General features: G+C 31.2%; 1 protein-coding gene across 1 annotated transcript; it reads left to right on the top strand.

Moving 5' to 3' along the window:
* The first annotated feature begins 239 nt into the window (after positions 1-239).
* LOC134692471 (uncharacterized) lies at positions 240-4,369 on the top strand. Its single transcript, XM_063552923.1, has 5 exons — positions 240-413; positions 1,712-1,857; positions 3,236-3,306; positions 3,599-3,775; positions 4,095-4,369. Exons 1-5 carry the CDS (start codon positions 240-242, stop codon positions 4,367-4,369), a joined length of 843 nt encoding a protein of 280 aa, XP_063408993.1.
* The last annotated feature ends 10,807 nt before the right edge of the window (positions 4,370-15,176 follow it).

The following is a 15,176-nucleotide window of genomic DNA, read 5'->3' as shown; positions in this document are numbered from 1 at the left end:
TTGAAATATCACAAGCCATTTTAACAAAGGCATATATTGAGCGCAATACCCCACAAAGAGAGAAAAGGGCGCTGGGCACAAATTTCGGACCTCATTCCACCTACCCCGCCTCAAACGGACTAACATGTTATGTGTGTAGACCTGGATTTTATAAACGGACAGACTGTACAGTAAACAAAACAACAGCTACCTGTGAGCCGTGCCCTGAGGAAGAATACAATGGGAATTACAATATAGCCATGCGATGTGAGACCTGTAGAAATTTCTGCGTGGATCCGAACGCCATTATTGTACGTCAGTGTAACTCTACTGCCGATATAACTTGTCGCTGTAAAGATGAATTCTACAATCACTCCAAAGGGAGTGGGGAGTGGATTTGTGTCCCTTTTAGTGATTGTCCGCCTGGACAGGAGGTATATCTTCAAGGTAATAATATATTAGAATATATTAAATGGACATTTATTTGATTACGTAAAAGAAAACGCAGTTCAGTGCTATAATGTTAGTGTAAACGTTTTTACTTATTTAAATGAATGACATATAAATTATAACCAATCAATTATATATCCTCGACCATAGGTTTCTGGTATATGATTGTCTCATAAGGGATCATATCTCATCTTCTTTTTATATTATATTATAATTAGTGTTGTTTACGGTTAACCGGTTAACCGGTTAACCGGTCGAAAGACCGAATAACGAATACCAAAAACGCTTACCGGTTAACCGGACTTTTTTCAATTTTGATAGATTTGATATAAATTTGTATTGAAATCGTTAAATAGTTATTGTTTATTTAAAAATTGTCGTCGTGGTAATTAATTTGACAGATCAATTGTACAGTCTATTGATTGCTTTTGTTAATCCAAAAATCATAAAATTAATCAGAAGCTCGGGGCAAGATCTTAAGAAAACATAATTAGTATACATGTCTTTTAACAGTAATACGATTAAATTTTACGATTTTATTCATTATTTCATTTTTGATCTAATATTGTGTAGACCTACATCTATACAGTCATGCACTGAGGGCTTAATCATACTTTAAACGAAATGCCAACTAAAAAATTGTGAAATCAAACCAATGTGAATGTTAACATGATAGTACGTGTAACATGCTTAATCATTTCAAATTGAAACACTCCACATTGTTTTCGGAGACAACAAGATAAAAGAGAAGAATTATCGGTTTCAGACATATTCAATTCTTCGAGATCAAGAAGTTTTTCTTTATTTTTCAATCTGAAGTTGAATTTGGTACAAACGTCATAGTTGATACGGTGTATTTGATTATTTGAAGTCAAACTTCGCAAGAAATCCTCACAGACCAGCCGTATAATACCAAAGGACAATTAAAAAACCATGTAAATTTATGACTTTGATGGAAGTTGTCCTATTTACACTCATACCACATCTTATATCTATATGTAGGGTACTATAGATAATTAGATGCTTTAAAAATACGAACTTAAACTACCGGTTAACCGGTTAATCGGTCGAACGATTATCCGAGTAACCGGTTAGGCAAAAGTGTACGATTTGACAACACTAATTATAATTGATTTAAAATCTAAGGGATTTGGATCATACATTAATGTCAGCAACATTAACACTAGAAATGACAAGGCAATTAATGCAGACATATGATGGTAGATCATTGTTCTTCTCAGAGTGATTGAAATAAACATTGTATATATATCTATTTTTCCAGGTACAGCGACCAGTGATACACAGTGCTCACAATGCAAACCTGGAACATATTCGACGACCAACTCACTGGAAGATAAATGTTTGCAATGCTCTATATGTACTTCAGATGAAACAAGAAAACACCTTTGTGATGCAACAAGCAACACTGTATGTGGACCAAAAGGTAATCACAAAATAGTCATAACCAGGAAAAGTATATTACTTATCAATGGTACAAGGATTAGAATTTTATACGCCAGACGCGGGTTTCGTCTACATAAGGCACCTCAGTGACGCTCAGATCTAAATAGTTATAAAGCCAAATAAGTACAAAGTCGATGAGCATTGAGGAACCAAATTTCCAAAAATGTTGTGCCAAATACGGCTAAGGTAATCCACTCCTGGGATAAGAAAGTCCTTAATGTTTTGTTACAGGAAATTTATAAAAATGACCATATAATTGATATTCATGTCAACACCGAAGTGTTGACTACTGGGCTGGTGATACCCTCGGGAACGAAACATCCACCAGTAGTGGCATCGACCCAGTGAAATAAATAGTTATCAAAGGTACCAGGATTACATTTTAATACACCAGACGCGCGTTTCGTCTACATAAGACTCATCAGTGACGCTCTAAATCTAATTTGGCAATTTAGAGAAAAATATGATACCATGGGTTAAATAAAAGAATCATGAACTTAATACAGAAAACAAAACACAATAACTAGGATAAAAGACAAAATATTAAACAGAAACCAAAAATCTCAAGATTGAGCAATTTGAAGTACCCGTCAACTCGAGCCCATGCCTCTGTTCTTAAAGTGTATTCAATTACCATTTGAAGAATGACAACCGGACAATTCATTTCAATGTACTATTTAACGAATGGAGAATGGAAACATAAAACAAAGTAATGTTTAATAATTATTACTTTTACAAATATTGATACGATTTATACCCACATGAATTCAATGACTAATACAACAATGCAAAATAATAAAACACACGTGCATTTTATCCATGAACTCGATCTATTTTCTTTTGAGAACATCTATTTTCTTTTTAAAACATCTATTTTCTTTTTAGAACATCTATTTTCTTTTTAGAACAATCACAGTCTTGGAAAACATTTGTGCCAATAATGATAGTAGCAGTTTTTGTTATTGGTCTTGGTGTTCTTGCTGTTTTTTTACTGCACCGAAGCGGACAGTTATCAATTTTGATAGGGAAATGGTATGTTTTGATGGAAAAATATGATACTTTTAATTTGCTAATGTAACCGGTTTCTATTTATAGTTTAAAATGTTGATAAACTTTAATATTTTCATTTACGTTTTCTTGTGTGTTACAACAATTGTTTTCTGCCTAAAAAAAACATTATTTTTGAGGTGAAAATAAAAAAAAAATGACCCCCTTTTTATACTACAAAATATTGAATTATTTCCAATCTTGTATCGAATAAATACAAAACATCGATCATAATCAATATTGCTCTTTATCATTTGTTCAAAAGAGAGTAAACCGGATTCTTTTTGTTTTTTAGTTGTACTTTCAACAACAGCAGTCATAATGAAATTAGTATTTCAGCCATTGGATCTCAAAGCGAAAATAACAGTAAGTTGAATTGAACATGCCCATCGTAAAAGATATTGATTAAATAAATAAAAATGATACAAATATATCAAAGAAATCAACCCACAAAATTTATTTAATTTCATGTAAGATTAATGATGATATTCTTGGAAACTGTATCAGAAATGGAACGCATGCTTTATTTTGAACTTATAACTTCAGGGCTAAACAGTCAACACCATGCTTCATATACAACTATTCAGTTACTTTATCAGATCTACTTCTTTTATACTTATTATCATGATTATCATTTTTATAATAATTATATCTTCAGATAATAATGAACAAATAGACCAAATATGTTCTAATGTGCCCTCATCCAGTAACGCTCACGTTGATGACGAGGATCGTTCTTCCACAGAACCTGAAAAAATGTGGTCTCCTGTATTCCGACTTCTTTCTACTGGAATTAATCGTGATGAATGGAAAAATGTAATGAGAACTTTATTCGGTAAGAATTTTTCTTGTATCAACCATATTAATATTATAGTAACATCAATAGACATATATATATTAAATAAAACGAATAAAAGTTTACCGAAGCTAAAATCTTAAAATACTAATTAAGAGGACATCAAGGTAACATTTACACACACACTCACACGTATTGCAAATGTTTTTATGAAATTCTCACTTAAACATATGTGTATACGTGAGTTATTGTACGTATATTTTTTAATTTTTCATATGATACGTTTTTAGTATTTTACGCTTCATAATTTCATTTTGTATGCCTCATTGTTATGAGAATTATTGTATTTCTTTTGTAGCAAAATATGACGAAATACAGCAAATAGAGTGTAAAATTGAAGAAATATGCCATGACTATCCAAATGACGTCAAAGAACGTATATATCAGTGCCTTTTAAAATGGCTCAAACGTGCTGGTGATAAAGCCTTTCTAGATGACATTGTCTCGGCTCTTGAAAAAGATAATATGCTTTCGTTAGCGTACAAACTTGAAAAAGATTATCCCATGTTGTTGCAAAAATATTCTAATGAAAATAGTAGTTTTCAAGGAGGTCAACTAAATAGTAGTTGTTGAACAATGAAGTTGGCATTACGATAGTTATACAGCAAAACTTAGGTGATCCTTCTAGATCTAAACGATGTTTGGATTTACCTTTTACCAAAATATCATTGAAAATCCCAGTTTGAGAACTCATTCTTTCTCCACTCTCTAACACTTACATTTTTTTCTTTAGTATGTCTTAAATGTAAAGTCAAATGTGCAGTGTATCTGTGTATAATGTGCATCACAGTACTGCATTAACCAATAGCACAGAAAGCATGCATAAAGCAAATCTCCAATAAATTCAGATTTTGTCTGAAACTTTATATTCAAAGTTAACTTTTCTTTTAATATAATTAACTCATGTCATTGAAGAGTGGACGCGGAGGAGTAGATCATGTGTATCGTGACTAGATAGCCGTCCATTCATTTTATGAAACTTACTTCTATGAAGTTCAGAGGCAAAACTAAAGTTATTAAGTGATTTTTCATTTTTTTCTAACAGTGGTCGATACCACTGTTCGTGGACAGTATAGTCAGCTCGGTAATCATTCCACGTTGATAATTGACCAACTTAGGCGTTGAACTTAAATAAATTTCATTAAAGGTTCAGTTTTGTTATACAGCATATTTACGTTTTCATTGATGAAATGTTTGTTTTCTCATTAATATATTTCAACATACATAGTATCAGACATGCCATAGTAATGGACTTCTTTTATTATGAAAAACATGTCTCCGTCCTTTTTGGTAGATAACAAAGACATGATGAGCAGAGTCATTTTCCGAAAGTAAAAGTGAAACAAGGTATTCTGCATGAAACCCCACACGAAATGCATGTAATGAAAAAAATTTCATGGTGGAATATTGGACCATTATATAATTTCTTGCAACTGTTTTATGGTAGGTTTGATTAGTTAAATATAGTTTTGTTTTCTTCAGTTGAACGACACATTCATTCAACACGAAAAAATATTTTTATAGTTACGATTCAATTTTGTCTATGAGAATTGTTTGATGATGATAGTTTATCTGATTAGATTAAGCATACATACTTATAGTTATATAATATATCATACGCATTTCTAATAATTAGATGAAGTCCGCGATAATAATAATTCATCTTAAAAGAATTGAAAGATAATCGAATGCATTGTACATGTTGTAGAATAAATATCAATAAGATGCTAGCTTTGATTTTACAACATAATTGACATAACAATTATGCAATTTAGAATGTATTACCATAAAAATCTTTTTTAAAAACATTTGTACGTTATATTTTTCAAAATGTTGCCTTTAAAAGTGCATAATAAAACAAATCTAGTAATAGGCAACATGAGAGAGAGAGAGAGAGAGAGAGGGAGAGAGAGAGAGAGAGAGTTATTTAAATCAATTGTTATTTTCAATAAAATATTTTTTCTTTCTTTTTCCTCATTTTATTATTCTTCATATAGTTAACCCTGATCAAATTCGATGAACCGATTTCAGTTTAAAGTAAAACGTTTAAATTAATTTAAGGGGGAAATATGACAGGAACAATTACAAACCATACGTCGATAAAAAGTTATAGAATACCATGATCAAAAGAAAAACATAAACAACTTGTATGGAGTAAAATATAGTATATATAGCAAACTGGAGATTGAACAATAAACAAGAAGTTTTAGTTTTTTCTTGTACCACCAGTTATACCTGTCGTTACGCGTATGAGAGGTAAATACAGGGTGATAAGTGTTTGACGTAGGAAATAATTGTTTGGTACAACCGTTTTGTCAATAGTGTTAGTACCTTTATTCTTTATCTCTATTTATATCAGTTATGGTATTATATTCCTTTAGATCTACATATATATGCGAGGTGTTTTCAAGTATATGACGCGATATAATTGTCATTCCACGATAATCTAATTTTTCTAGACATCAGTTCTGTATCGGTGTAAGATTAAGTATACATTTTTTGTCTGTAAATTTCCAGTCCTTACTAAAATTTAAATATTATACAATTGCAAAGTTTGAATCTCCCTTGGTTGAAAGTTGTTCATAAGACTATAATGTTTCATCTTACTTTTTATTGATTGATTGATTGATTGTTGCTTCACGTCTAGTTGCATATATTTCATGCATTTTCATGACGATCTTACTGTTTACGATGTATTCATACTGTATTTACCACTAACCGTTTAAATTGTTAAAAGTGCGAATCATTGACCCAAGAGACATATACTTGTAATATCATTTACGAGTGGAAATCGTGACATGGTCAACAATACAATCATGATCTTAAATGATATTAATATTCAGGTAGGAATTCCCAAATATGTTATTTCATTCTGTTTTATTTCTACAGGTATTTAAACGTAATCAAGTTATATGGCAAATGCCCAACAATTTTTGCAATTATCTATTTCATGAACCGAATGCAGTAACGAAAAATCGTTCTCCAAGAATCACCAAATTGAAAAAAGTGTTACAACATTTACAATTATAGAATATTGTAAACTGTATATTACATTTATCAAAGAAATGGAATTTTTTTTTAACTGTTTTTAATTAATCAAAGAATAATATTGATATCTTTTAATTCCATTTAACTTTTGGAGTTTGACACTGGCAAAAAATCGGTGCTCAAGGAAATCCATAAATTGCCTGCTTTTCCATTTTGCATTCAAGTATCATCGAAATACAATAACATACGGATACATGTATACGTGTCACTAATACATCCTGCTAAAATAACATGTAATTAATAATTTTTACAGACATAGTCTTCTTACTTCGTGTTATAATTCGCATCATCTGCAGCGCATTGAATATTTCATGTTTTCACGATGCGTGGTTTGATAGTTCAAAGTAACGAACGAATTATGTAAACTTTGTTTAAAAGTTTTCAGATAAAATCAGAAGTCTGTGAATGATAAATTATTTCAATGCATAACAGTGAAATGTATGTGAATGACAAAAAGATGTAGAACCGAATGAGACATCGATCAAACATCATAAAAAATCAAAAAAATATTAAGAGATCAACCGACACAGCCTTCAATTTTTTTCAATTTAAAATAATGTACTTATATTTATCAGACCCGAAATCGGAACGAGACAGGAAAGTTAACGTTAACATACAAAACAGTAAAAATGGTTTGTGTTTAATGCCAACCCTAAAGTAACACCAGTATAACGTAGCTAATTTTTTTAGCTTAAGTTAGCTTAAGTTTTAGAAGAAGTTTCAGATGCGCAATGCTAGCTGGCGAACACACAAAAAATTAGAGGAAAAAGAATTCATTGCAACACCGGTTAGAAAAAAGAGAATTGGATCTGCTGTGTCAATATAACGTATAAATTTGCTAGGCGAGGAAGAAATTTTCGCATTAAAGTTCAACTAGCTGATAGAGTAAATTACATTACATTATATGATATGACGTAAGATACATTATTTTTAGCACCTGAGAATAAAGCGTTGGTAAATATTTTTTTCTTCCGTTGTCATTACAGTGTCACATACTTCTTCTTTATATGTAGGTGAATAGTTATCAACGGTAAATGTTACATATAAATACACATTGAAACTACTATCAAGAATAAAATATATCGATTTAATCATTCATTTCTTGTCCGATTGATTTGAGTACAAATCATTTGAGGTATTTAACTATGATATGTCCACAAGAAACAGCTATAATTTACATGTTCAATTTATTAGACACGGATTTTAATTGCACTTTTGTTTTTCATAGATAAATGATACTGTGATTTTTATTAACTTCTTAGAAAGTTTTCTCATATAAGTCTTGATAACTGTACGTTTTGATTTTCAAATTTCCACCTCAAAGTGCAGAAAAAAGAAAACCAAAAGATGAACCACATATCAGCGATTCAATTTATTAAACATTCAACCACTATGTACATTTGTTTATTTACAAACAAAACAAGAGAGTTTGAACAATAAATATACAGCAACATAAATGGGGTAGATGTTCTTGTAATACCAAATGAACCTATCTTATTAATAAGCGTGTTATCCATTGAAAGTTGAAATTTGGTGATATATATGTCTGACGTACAAAAAAGGTTTGAAACATTCTTATATACATTTCTAGTTAATGAAATTTAAGGATGATAAAAAAACAAAGATTAAAATCTCCGTCTGGTGAAAGTTGCATTAAGACGACCACAAGTATTATGTTGAATCTAATTCATAGCCAACTAGGTTTTTTTGTGATCTTGAAAGCTCCATCAAAAACTAAAGATGCATTTGCAGGTGAAAATCGTGACATATGCAATAAAACAATTTTCAAAGCAAATAAACTCATCATAGATACCAGGACTAAATTTAGTAAATACGCCAGACGCGCGTTTCGTCTAAAAAAAGACTCATCAGTGAAAACGTTCAGTTAGGAATTCCGAAATATTTTATGTCATTCAGTTTTATTTAAATGACATGGTACATGCTCTATTTTCTAAGCTATTAATGAACCGAAAGCAGTAAAGGAAAATCCTTCCTCCCAAATAATTACTGAAAAGAAAATATGTGTATCACCTTTACAATAAACGAAAATTGTTAACTATATTTTGTGTTGTGAAAATCATAAACATAGTGTTTTTTTTCTTATTAATCCATCAATAATAATTTATAACATTTACTAGAATTATAATTAATTTGAGACTTTACCAATGGAAATAATGTTGAGATACATATTGATAAAAAGCGATAACAACCCGACCAAATAAAAAAAACAACAGCAGAAGGTCACCAACAGGTCTTCAATGTAGCGAGAAATTCCCGCACCCGGAGGCGTCCTTCAGCTGGCCCCTAAACAAATATATACTAGTTCAGTGATAATGAACGCCATACTAATTTCAAAATTGTACACAAGAAACTAAAATTAAAATAATACAAGACTAACAAAGGCCAGAGGCTCCTGACTTGGGACAGGCGCAAAAATGCGGCGGAGTTAAACATGTTTGTGAGATCTCAACCCTCCCCCTATACCTCTAACCAATGTAGAAAAGTAAAGTAAACTACATTTATAGTTATTACACTAGAAAATAATACTTAAATAAAAAATGAATCTCTTTCGACTCAAGTGAATTGACTTCAGAAAATTTCCACCTTATATTTATTCCCTAAATGGTAAAGATACTAGTACTCCAAGACGTATACAAAATATTTTTGTAACGTTTTTGTGTGCAGACTTCTAGTGGCTAGATATTCTATGCGTAATCGAATTTAGGACTTAAACAAAACAATAATTACTTCTAATACTTCAATATGTAGGTTTCTGTAGGAAGGTTGTTGAAGGCTCTGGAGTTTGTAACGCTGGTTTTGAAAGTATGTTAATAGGTCAAAAACGGTCCCTGGAAGAATTATCTAACGTGCACAGAGAGAGGCACAAACCTACATTGATCGAATTTAACAGATTGGGACTGACACTTTGTATAAATATGACAATTTGTCGCTGCTCGTAAAAAAAGTTATTATTTTTGAAAATTAAATTTAATAGTTATCAAAGGTACCAGGATTATAATTTAGTACGCCAGACGCGCGTTTCGTCTACATAAGACTCATCAGTGACGCTCAAATCAAAAAATTTTTTAAACCCAAACAAGTACAAAGTTGAAGAGCATTGAGGATTTAAACTAGCTGACCGAGTTAATTGAATTACAGTATATAGTATGACGTAAGACAAAATATTTTTGGCACCTAAGAATAAAGCTTTGGTAAATATTTATCCCGTCCGTTGTCATGATAGGGTGGAATACTTCTTTTTATATCTTCAGGTAACTATAAAACACCCTTGTATCTATAACCAGGACAAACTATTGATTAAATCATTAATTACTTGTCCGAATATTTTGTTAATTGTTATAGATCATATCATCAGAGGTATTTAACTGTGATATTTTCCCCTGGACACAACTATATGTTCATGTAAATTTTGGAAGGCAAAGATTATAAATGCACTTTTATGTCTCTTCATTAATAAGTTCTCATTTTTATACAGAGAAACTACAACACTTAACATTTTTAGCAATCTTGCTTCAGAGTTTCATTTCAAAACTGAACATGATTTAAGAAAGAGTATCAAATTTTAATTTTAAAAAGGATATTAAGCAGTCTTTAGAGTTTATGTAGTGTACAAGATTTTACCATCGGTACCTACTGTCAATTTTGCGTTTGTTAAAATCATGTGGTTAACCAAAAAAATTCTATAAATAAAAATATTTCATTTATTTTTAAATAACCTACATTTGAATTAAATGGACTATTTAAGGTCTTTCCTCTCCGCGAGGAAAGACCTTATTGTTTTTCGCCTGTTTTTTTTTTTTTTTTTTTTTTTTTTTTTTTTTCATCCAGCATTTGTTTGACATGGCCTCCCCTCGTTTCTATTGGAGTTATCAAGACCAAATATGGACCATCGGTAGACCTCATCATGAAGTATTACCAGATGAGGCTGTGTAAGATTTCATCATCCTATTTAGAAGTTATCTCCCTTTTATTGGTTTTTTTGGACATGGCCCCCCCTCGTTGTTTTTAAAGATATCTTGACCTTATTTGGACAAAAGTTAGATCTCATCATGATGTGTTACCATATGAAGCTGCTAAGGATTTCATCATTCCCTATGAGAGTAACGTCCCCTTGAAGCAATTTCTTTCTTTTACATTTTTCTCAAAAAGTATTCAAGATAGAATCGATTTGAAAACGGCAACATGTACAAGACCAAATGGCAATGATAATAAACATATACAATCCTTTGTTGTTAACCCTTATAAGGAGTTATTTCCCTTGAAAAAATATACACAATTTTTGAAAAATTGTATCTCGAGAACCGGAAGTCGTAAAGACTTGGGACCTATACCAATAATCTTAAGTTCATGTGACCTTTAATTTGCACCCAAGGTCAAAGGTCACCAAGTGCAAAAAAAAATTACGCTGCAATTTCAAGCTTGCATATTAAGAAAACGATAAGAGTTTGCTGCATACTTACAGTGTATAAAATGTTCCTCTCGACGAGCTCTACATTTTATACACTGAGCTCAAAAGATTCCGACTGTCTGTTCAAAAGTTACGACGGGATGATTCTTAAAAGTATAGTATTGTGTGTATATCTTTTTAAAGGTAACAGATATCAACCTACTATAAACTGCAAAGATGATCAGTAGTTCAAGACCTTCAATTTGAGGTCAATGTCAGGTCATGATGAAATTTCACCTTGACCTTCACATTATACTATGACCTTGACCTTGTGACATTTGAAAGGTCAAGTGGTCCTGAGTTGAATGGTGATAGTCCCATGTCTCTACGACTTCCGGTTCTCAAGTTTTGTATTGCATCATATATTTGATGATTAATTGTGACCTTGGTGAACTTTGAAATTGTCCACATTCTTTTTCTATAATGTTGTCCTTCAACTGTAGATCATTTATCATTTAACAGATTTGAGATATCTATTGTCGTTTTAGAGATAATGAAGTTTGAAGTTTTGCGAGCGGAGGCATGTATTTCTGAATCATCAAGAGCTTACCACGAAAAATGTTTTAGAAATTGAAGAGGTTGACATAGTTATGTGTTTGACCAAATACCAAAAACAATCTTTGGAAAAAAACACCAAAAAATCAATTTGAAATTTTCATGTTTTGCATTGACTTTGTAAGTTTCATAACTTCTATTTATATAGTTGATATTGCATCATTATTTGCACTTTGTCAAATGGGGTGATCTGATATATCAAATTGAAGGTCTTAATAAACTCTACTTAAAAAATGAAAATTTTAAACCCCCTTTTCATCCCAGGGGGAAGGGTGGGGTCATTTAGTGCAAACATTCAAATTTCTCAGATGATAAGGTTGTCGCATATCAAATGAAAGAACATAAAGCGTACATTTCAAATTTCAAATTGACGTCCCCCAAAAATTGGGTTGGATGGGGTCATTGAGTGCAAAAAATAAATTTTCTTTTACGATAAGGTTGTTGTATATCAAATGAAAGGTCATGATGTATACATTTGAAATATCAAATTCCCAACCTCCAAAAATTGGTTGGATGGGGTTATTAAGTGCAAAAATCAAACTTTTTAAAACATGGCGTTGTCGCATATCAAATGAAAGCTCATCTTCCCTGTGTTACATATATCATACTTCCGATCTAAAAAATGTAGGCGGATGAGGTCATTAAGTGTAAAAAGCGAAAAGTTACAGAAGGTATGCTTGTCGTATATCGAACGAAAGGTCGTACAAAGAACATTACGAAAACATCACTTTTACAGGAAAGACCTTTCAATTGTTTTACAAACAATTGAGATACTAGTTAATGTTGTTATTTGATGTGACGTAAGGCGTAAACAGTTTTTGGGCAATTGTAAATAAATGGCAGATAAATATTTATCGTGTTGTTCAGTAACAACCACCACTGCATTGCTCTTGTTTGTAAGTTTTTTTTTAATAAATGCAATAGTTTTTATTTTCACTTTATTTGAAATATTGATGTTACAGTGATAATAATCATTGTAATAGCATTTATTTTACCGGATTAAAAATTGAAAATGCCTGTAATTAGCGCAGCAATCATATCAACTGCTTAAATAAATATCCAACAATAAAGTTAAAACAACATGCATTTGTGTTTATATTCTTAATTTTGATGGTTTTTAAGATGATATTTTTTCGTAATGTTTTTTTTTTATTTTTCAGTGAACTTTTATTTTTTATTTTTCTTACTTTTTTCTAACTTGTGGACTTTGTTTGTATTAATAGTTTCTTCTTTTTTTATTCTTGTTCTGATTGTTATTGTTTGATTTTGTGCGTCGGGTTTCAGTTATAATTCATTATAAATCACTGCCTTTGACAAATATTTCATTGCTTATGATTAGCTTGGTTAAATCTAAGCTTAATTATGGAAATTGCAATATCACCAGATATTCTAAAAACCATGATAGTCATGAGATGAAAAGTAAAATTGCTGGTGTTTTTGGAAAAGATTTAAAAGAGACAAATTGATTTTACCTGTTAACTTTCATAACTATTTGGGTCAAAATCTTTAATTGTTTTTACATAGGCGGTAATGGTAACGTTTTTTCCTGTAGCTCAGTCCATATCGTTAACTTGGATATGTATGATAGCTTGTTTCGAAGCTGTGACATTTTCACATATGTGGTTAAATTTTCGGGGTACGAAGTGAGATTACTTTTTCCGTAAATTAGCAAACCCCGAACATCCTGTTGTGATGCGGCTCCTTGTGGTAAAATATCCCCTTTTTAACACAATAAGTTCTTTGAAAATTTAATACTTTGAACACATTCGATAGCTCCATAGTTTTTACACATTTATTCTATGTTCCTCTACTTTCCTAATCACCACAAATAATTAAGTTCAGTCATTTGCTAAAACTTGAAACATGTCCAATATCACTACACAGAGATTTTTTCTTTACACGTGACTTTTGAGTTCCTCATTTCAAGGCGCATTAGGGATATTGTCCCATATTGTAATCCATACTTCTGATTTTTCCAAATATTTTTATGTGATCTTCATCGGTATACTATTCTGAATAAATCTTTGTATTTTGGTCCATTTCTGAAAAAAAATAAACTTGTTTTAGCACTATAAGGCAATGACACTTTCGTCGCTATATTCATTTATTTTGAATACAATGAGTATGTATAAGTAATTTCTTCCAGATTACCTCCACTAGTCAAATCAAGGACAAAACTTCTGATTATAACCTTTAATTACAATACACAGACCCTGATAAAGCATTCTATAAAATTTTCTTGTGCCTTAAAGTGCATTTTGACAGAGAAATTATGCAAAACTGAAGGTTTTATAAAAAAAAACAACACCAAAATAATTATTCTTACTAGTGGAAATCTTGTATTTAATACTGTTGAAACCGCTCTAAACTACTGGGAAAGTCATCCGTATCATATAATTAGAGTGCAATATAGTGCAAATTTTCAAAACTTGTCCTTTCACATAATTCCATTTGAGAAAAAATGTTTTTTACATGTTTTTCAGTGAAAACCTTTTATCAGTGAGAAATCCACATGAGGTCTTAACGGAAACATTGTGACATCACATGTATTATGGCGTCATTAAATAACGACAGATCAAAATAGCGCTAAATATAGTTTGCAGTGTTACACGAGAAACAGTTGCCGCAAGATTTAACTCGAAATATTGAGTCCAAACGATCTGTAACTAAGCCTTTTCATTTAATACCAAGACCATAGCAACAGTTTTCATATTAGCATATTTTTAACATACCGACTGTAATTTTAATAGCATAAATACCAGAAATAAACAATTAGAGCTTGATTTAATAAAACAAAATGCTTACCAGTTATTCAGGACTTTTTAAAACCTCTAGTTTGCCATCTCAGGTTGAAAAATAATATGTCTGGAACTGAAATAAGACAAAAAAAAATACTCAGGCTGTGTAATCATTTGATTTAAATACAAAGTATTATTGAGAGAGAAAAATCTATTCTTGAAAGTTTAATCACAAAGAAAGACAATTGCTTCTCCCTTGTGGCTTAGCCACCTTCATTTCAACCTTTTGTATTAGAACCATGGGTAGTAGCTAACTAGCTTAATAGTTGAATAGGTGCAGAAATATTGTTTTCAAGAAGGGTTGACCCTCCCCCTTTTTCACTGAGAAATGACAATATCCTTTGTTTAGCTCATGTGCATTTAAATAATAATTCATGATTTTCTAAAAACATGTAACTGTTTTTGTCTGTTTTTTTTGTGCATATGATATCTACTGACCAGGGGTCAAATCATTGGATAAAGGCATATGCGATGATGAATCTCACATTACTCGTATAAAGTGTGTTATCTC

Source organism: Mytilus trossulus, chromosome 12 (genome assembly GCF_036588685.1).
Source record: "Mytilus trossulus isolate FHL-02 chromosome 12, PNRI_Mtr1.1.1.hap1, whole genome shotgun sequence".
Classification (NCBI taxonomy): domain Eukaryota; kingdom Metazoa; phylum Mollusca; class Bivalvia; order Mytilida; family Mytilidae; genus Mytilus; species Mytilus trossulus.
Note: the sequence above shows the minus strand (reverse complement) of the source record. Positions and strands in the feature narration are given on the sequence as shown.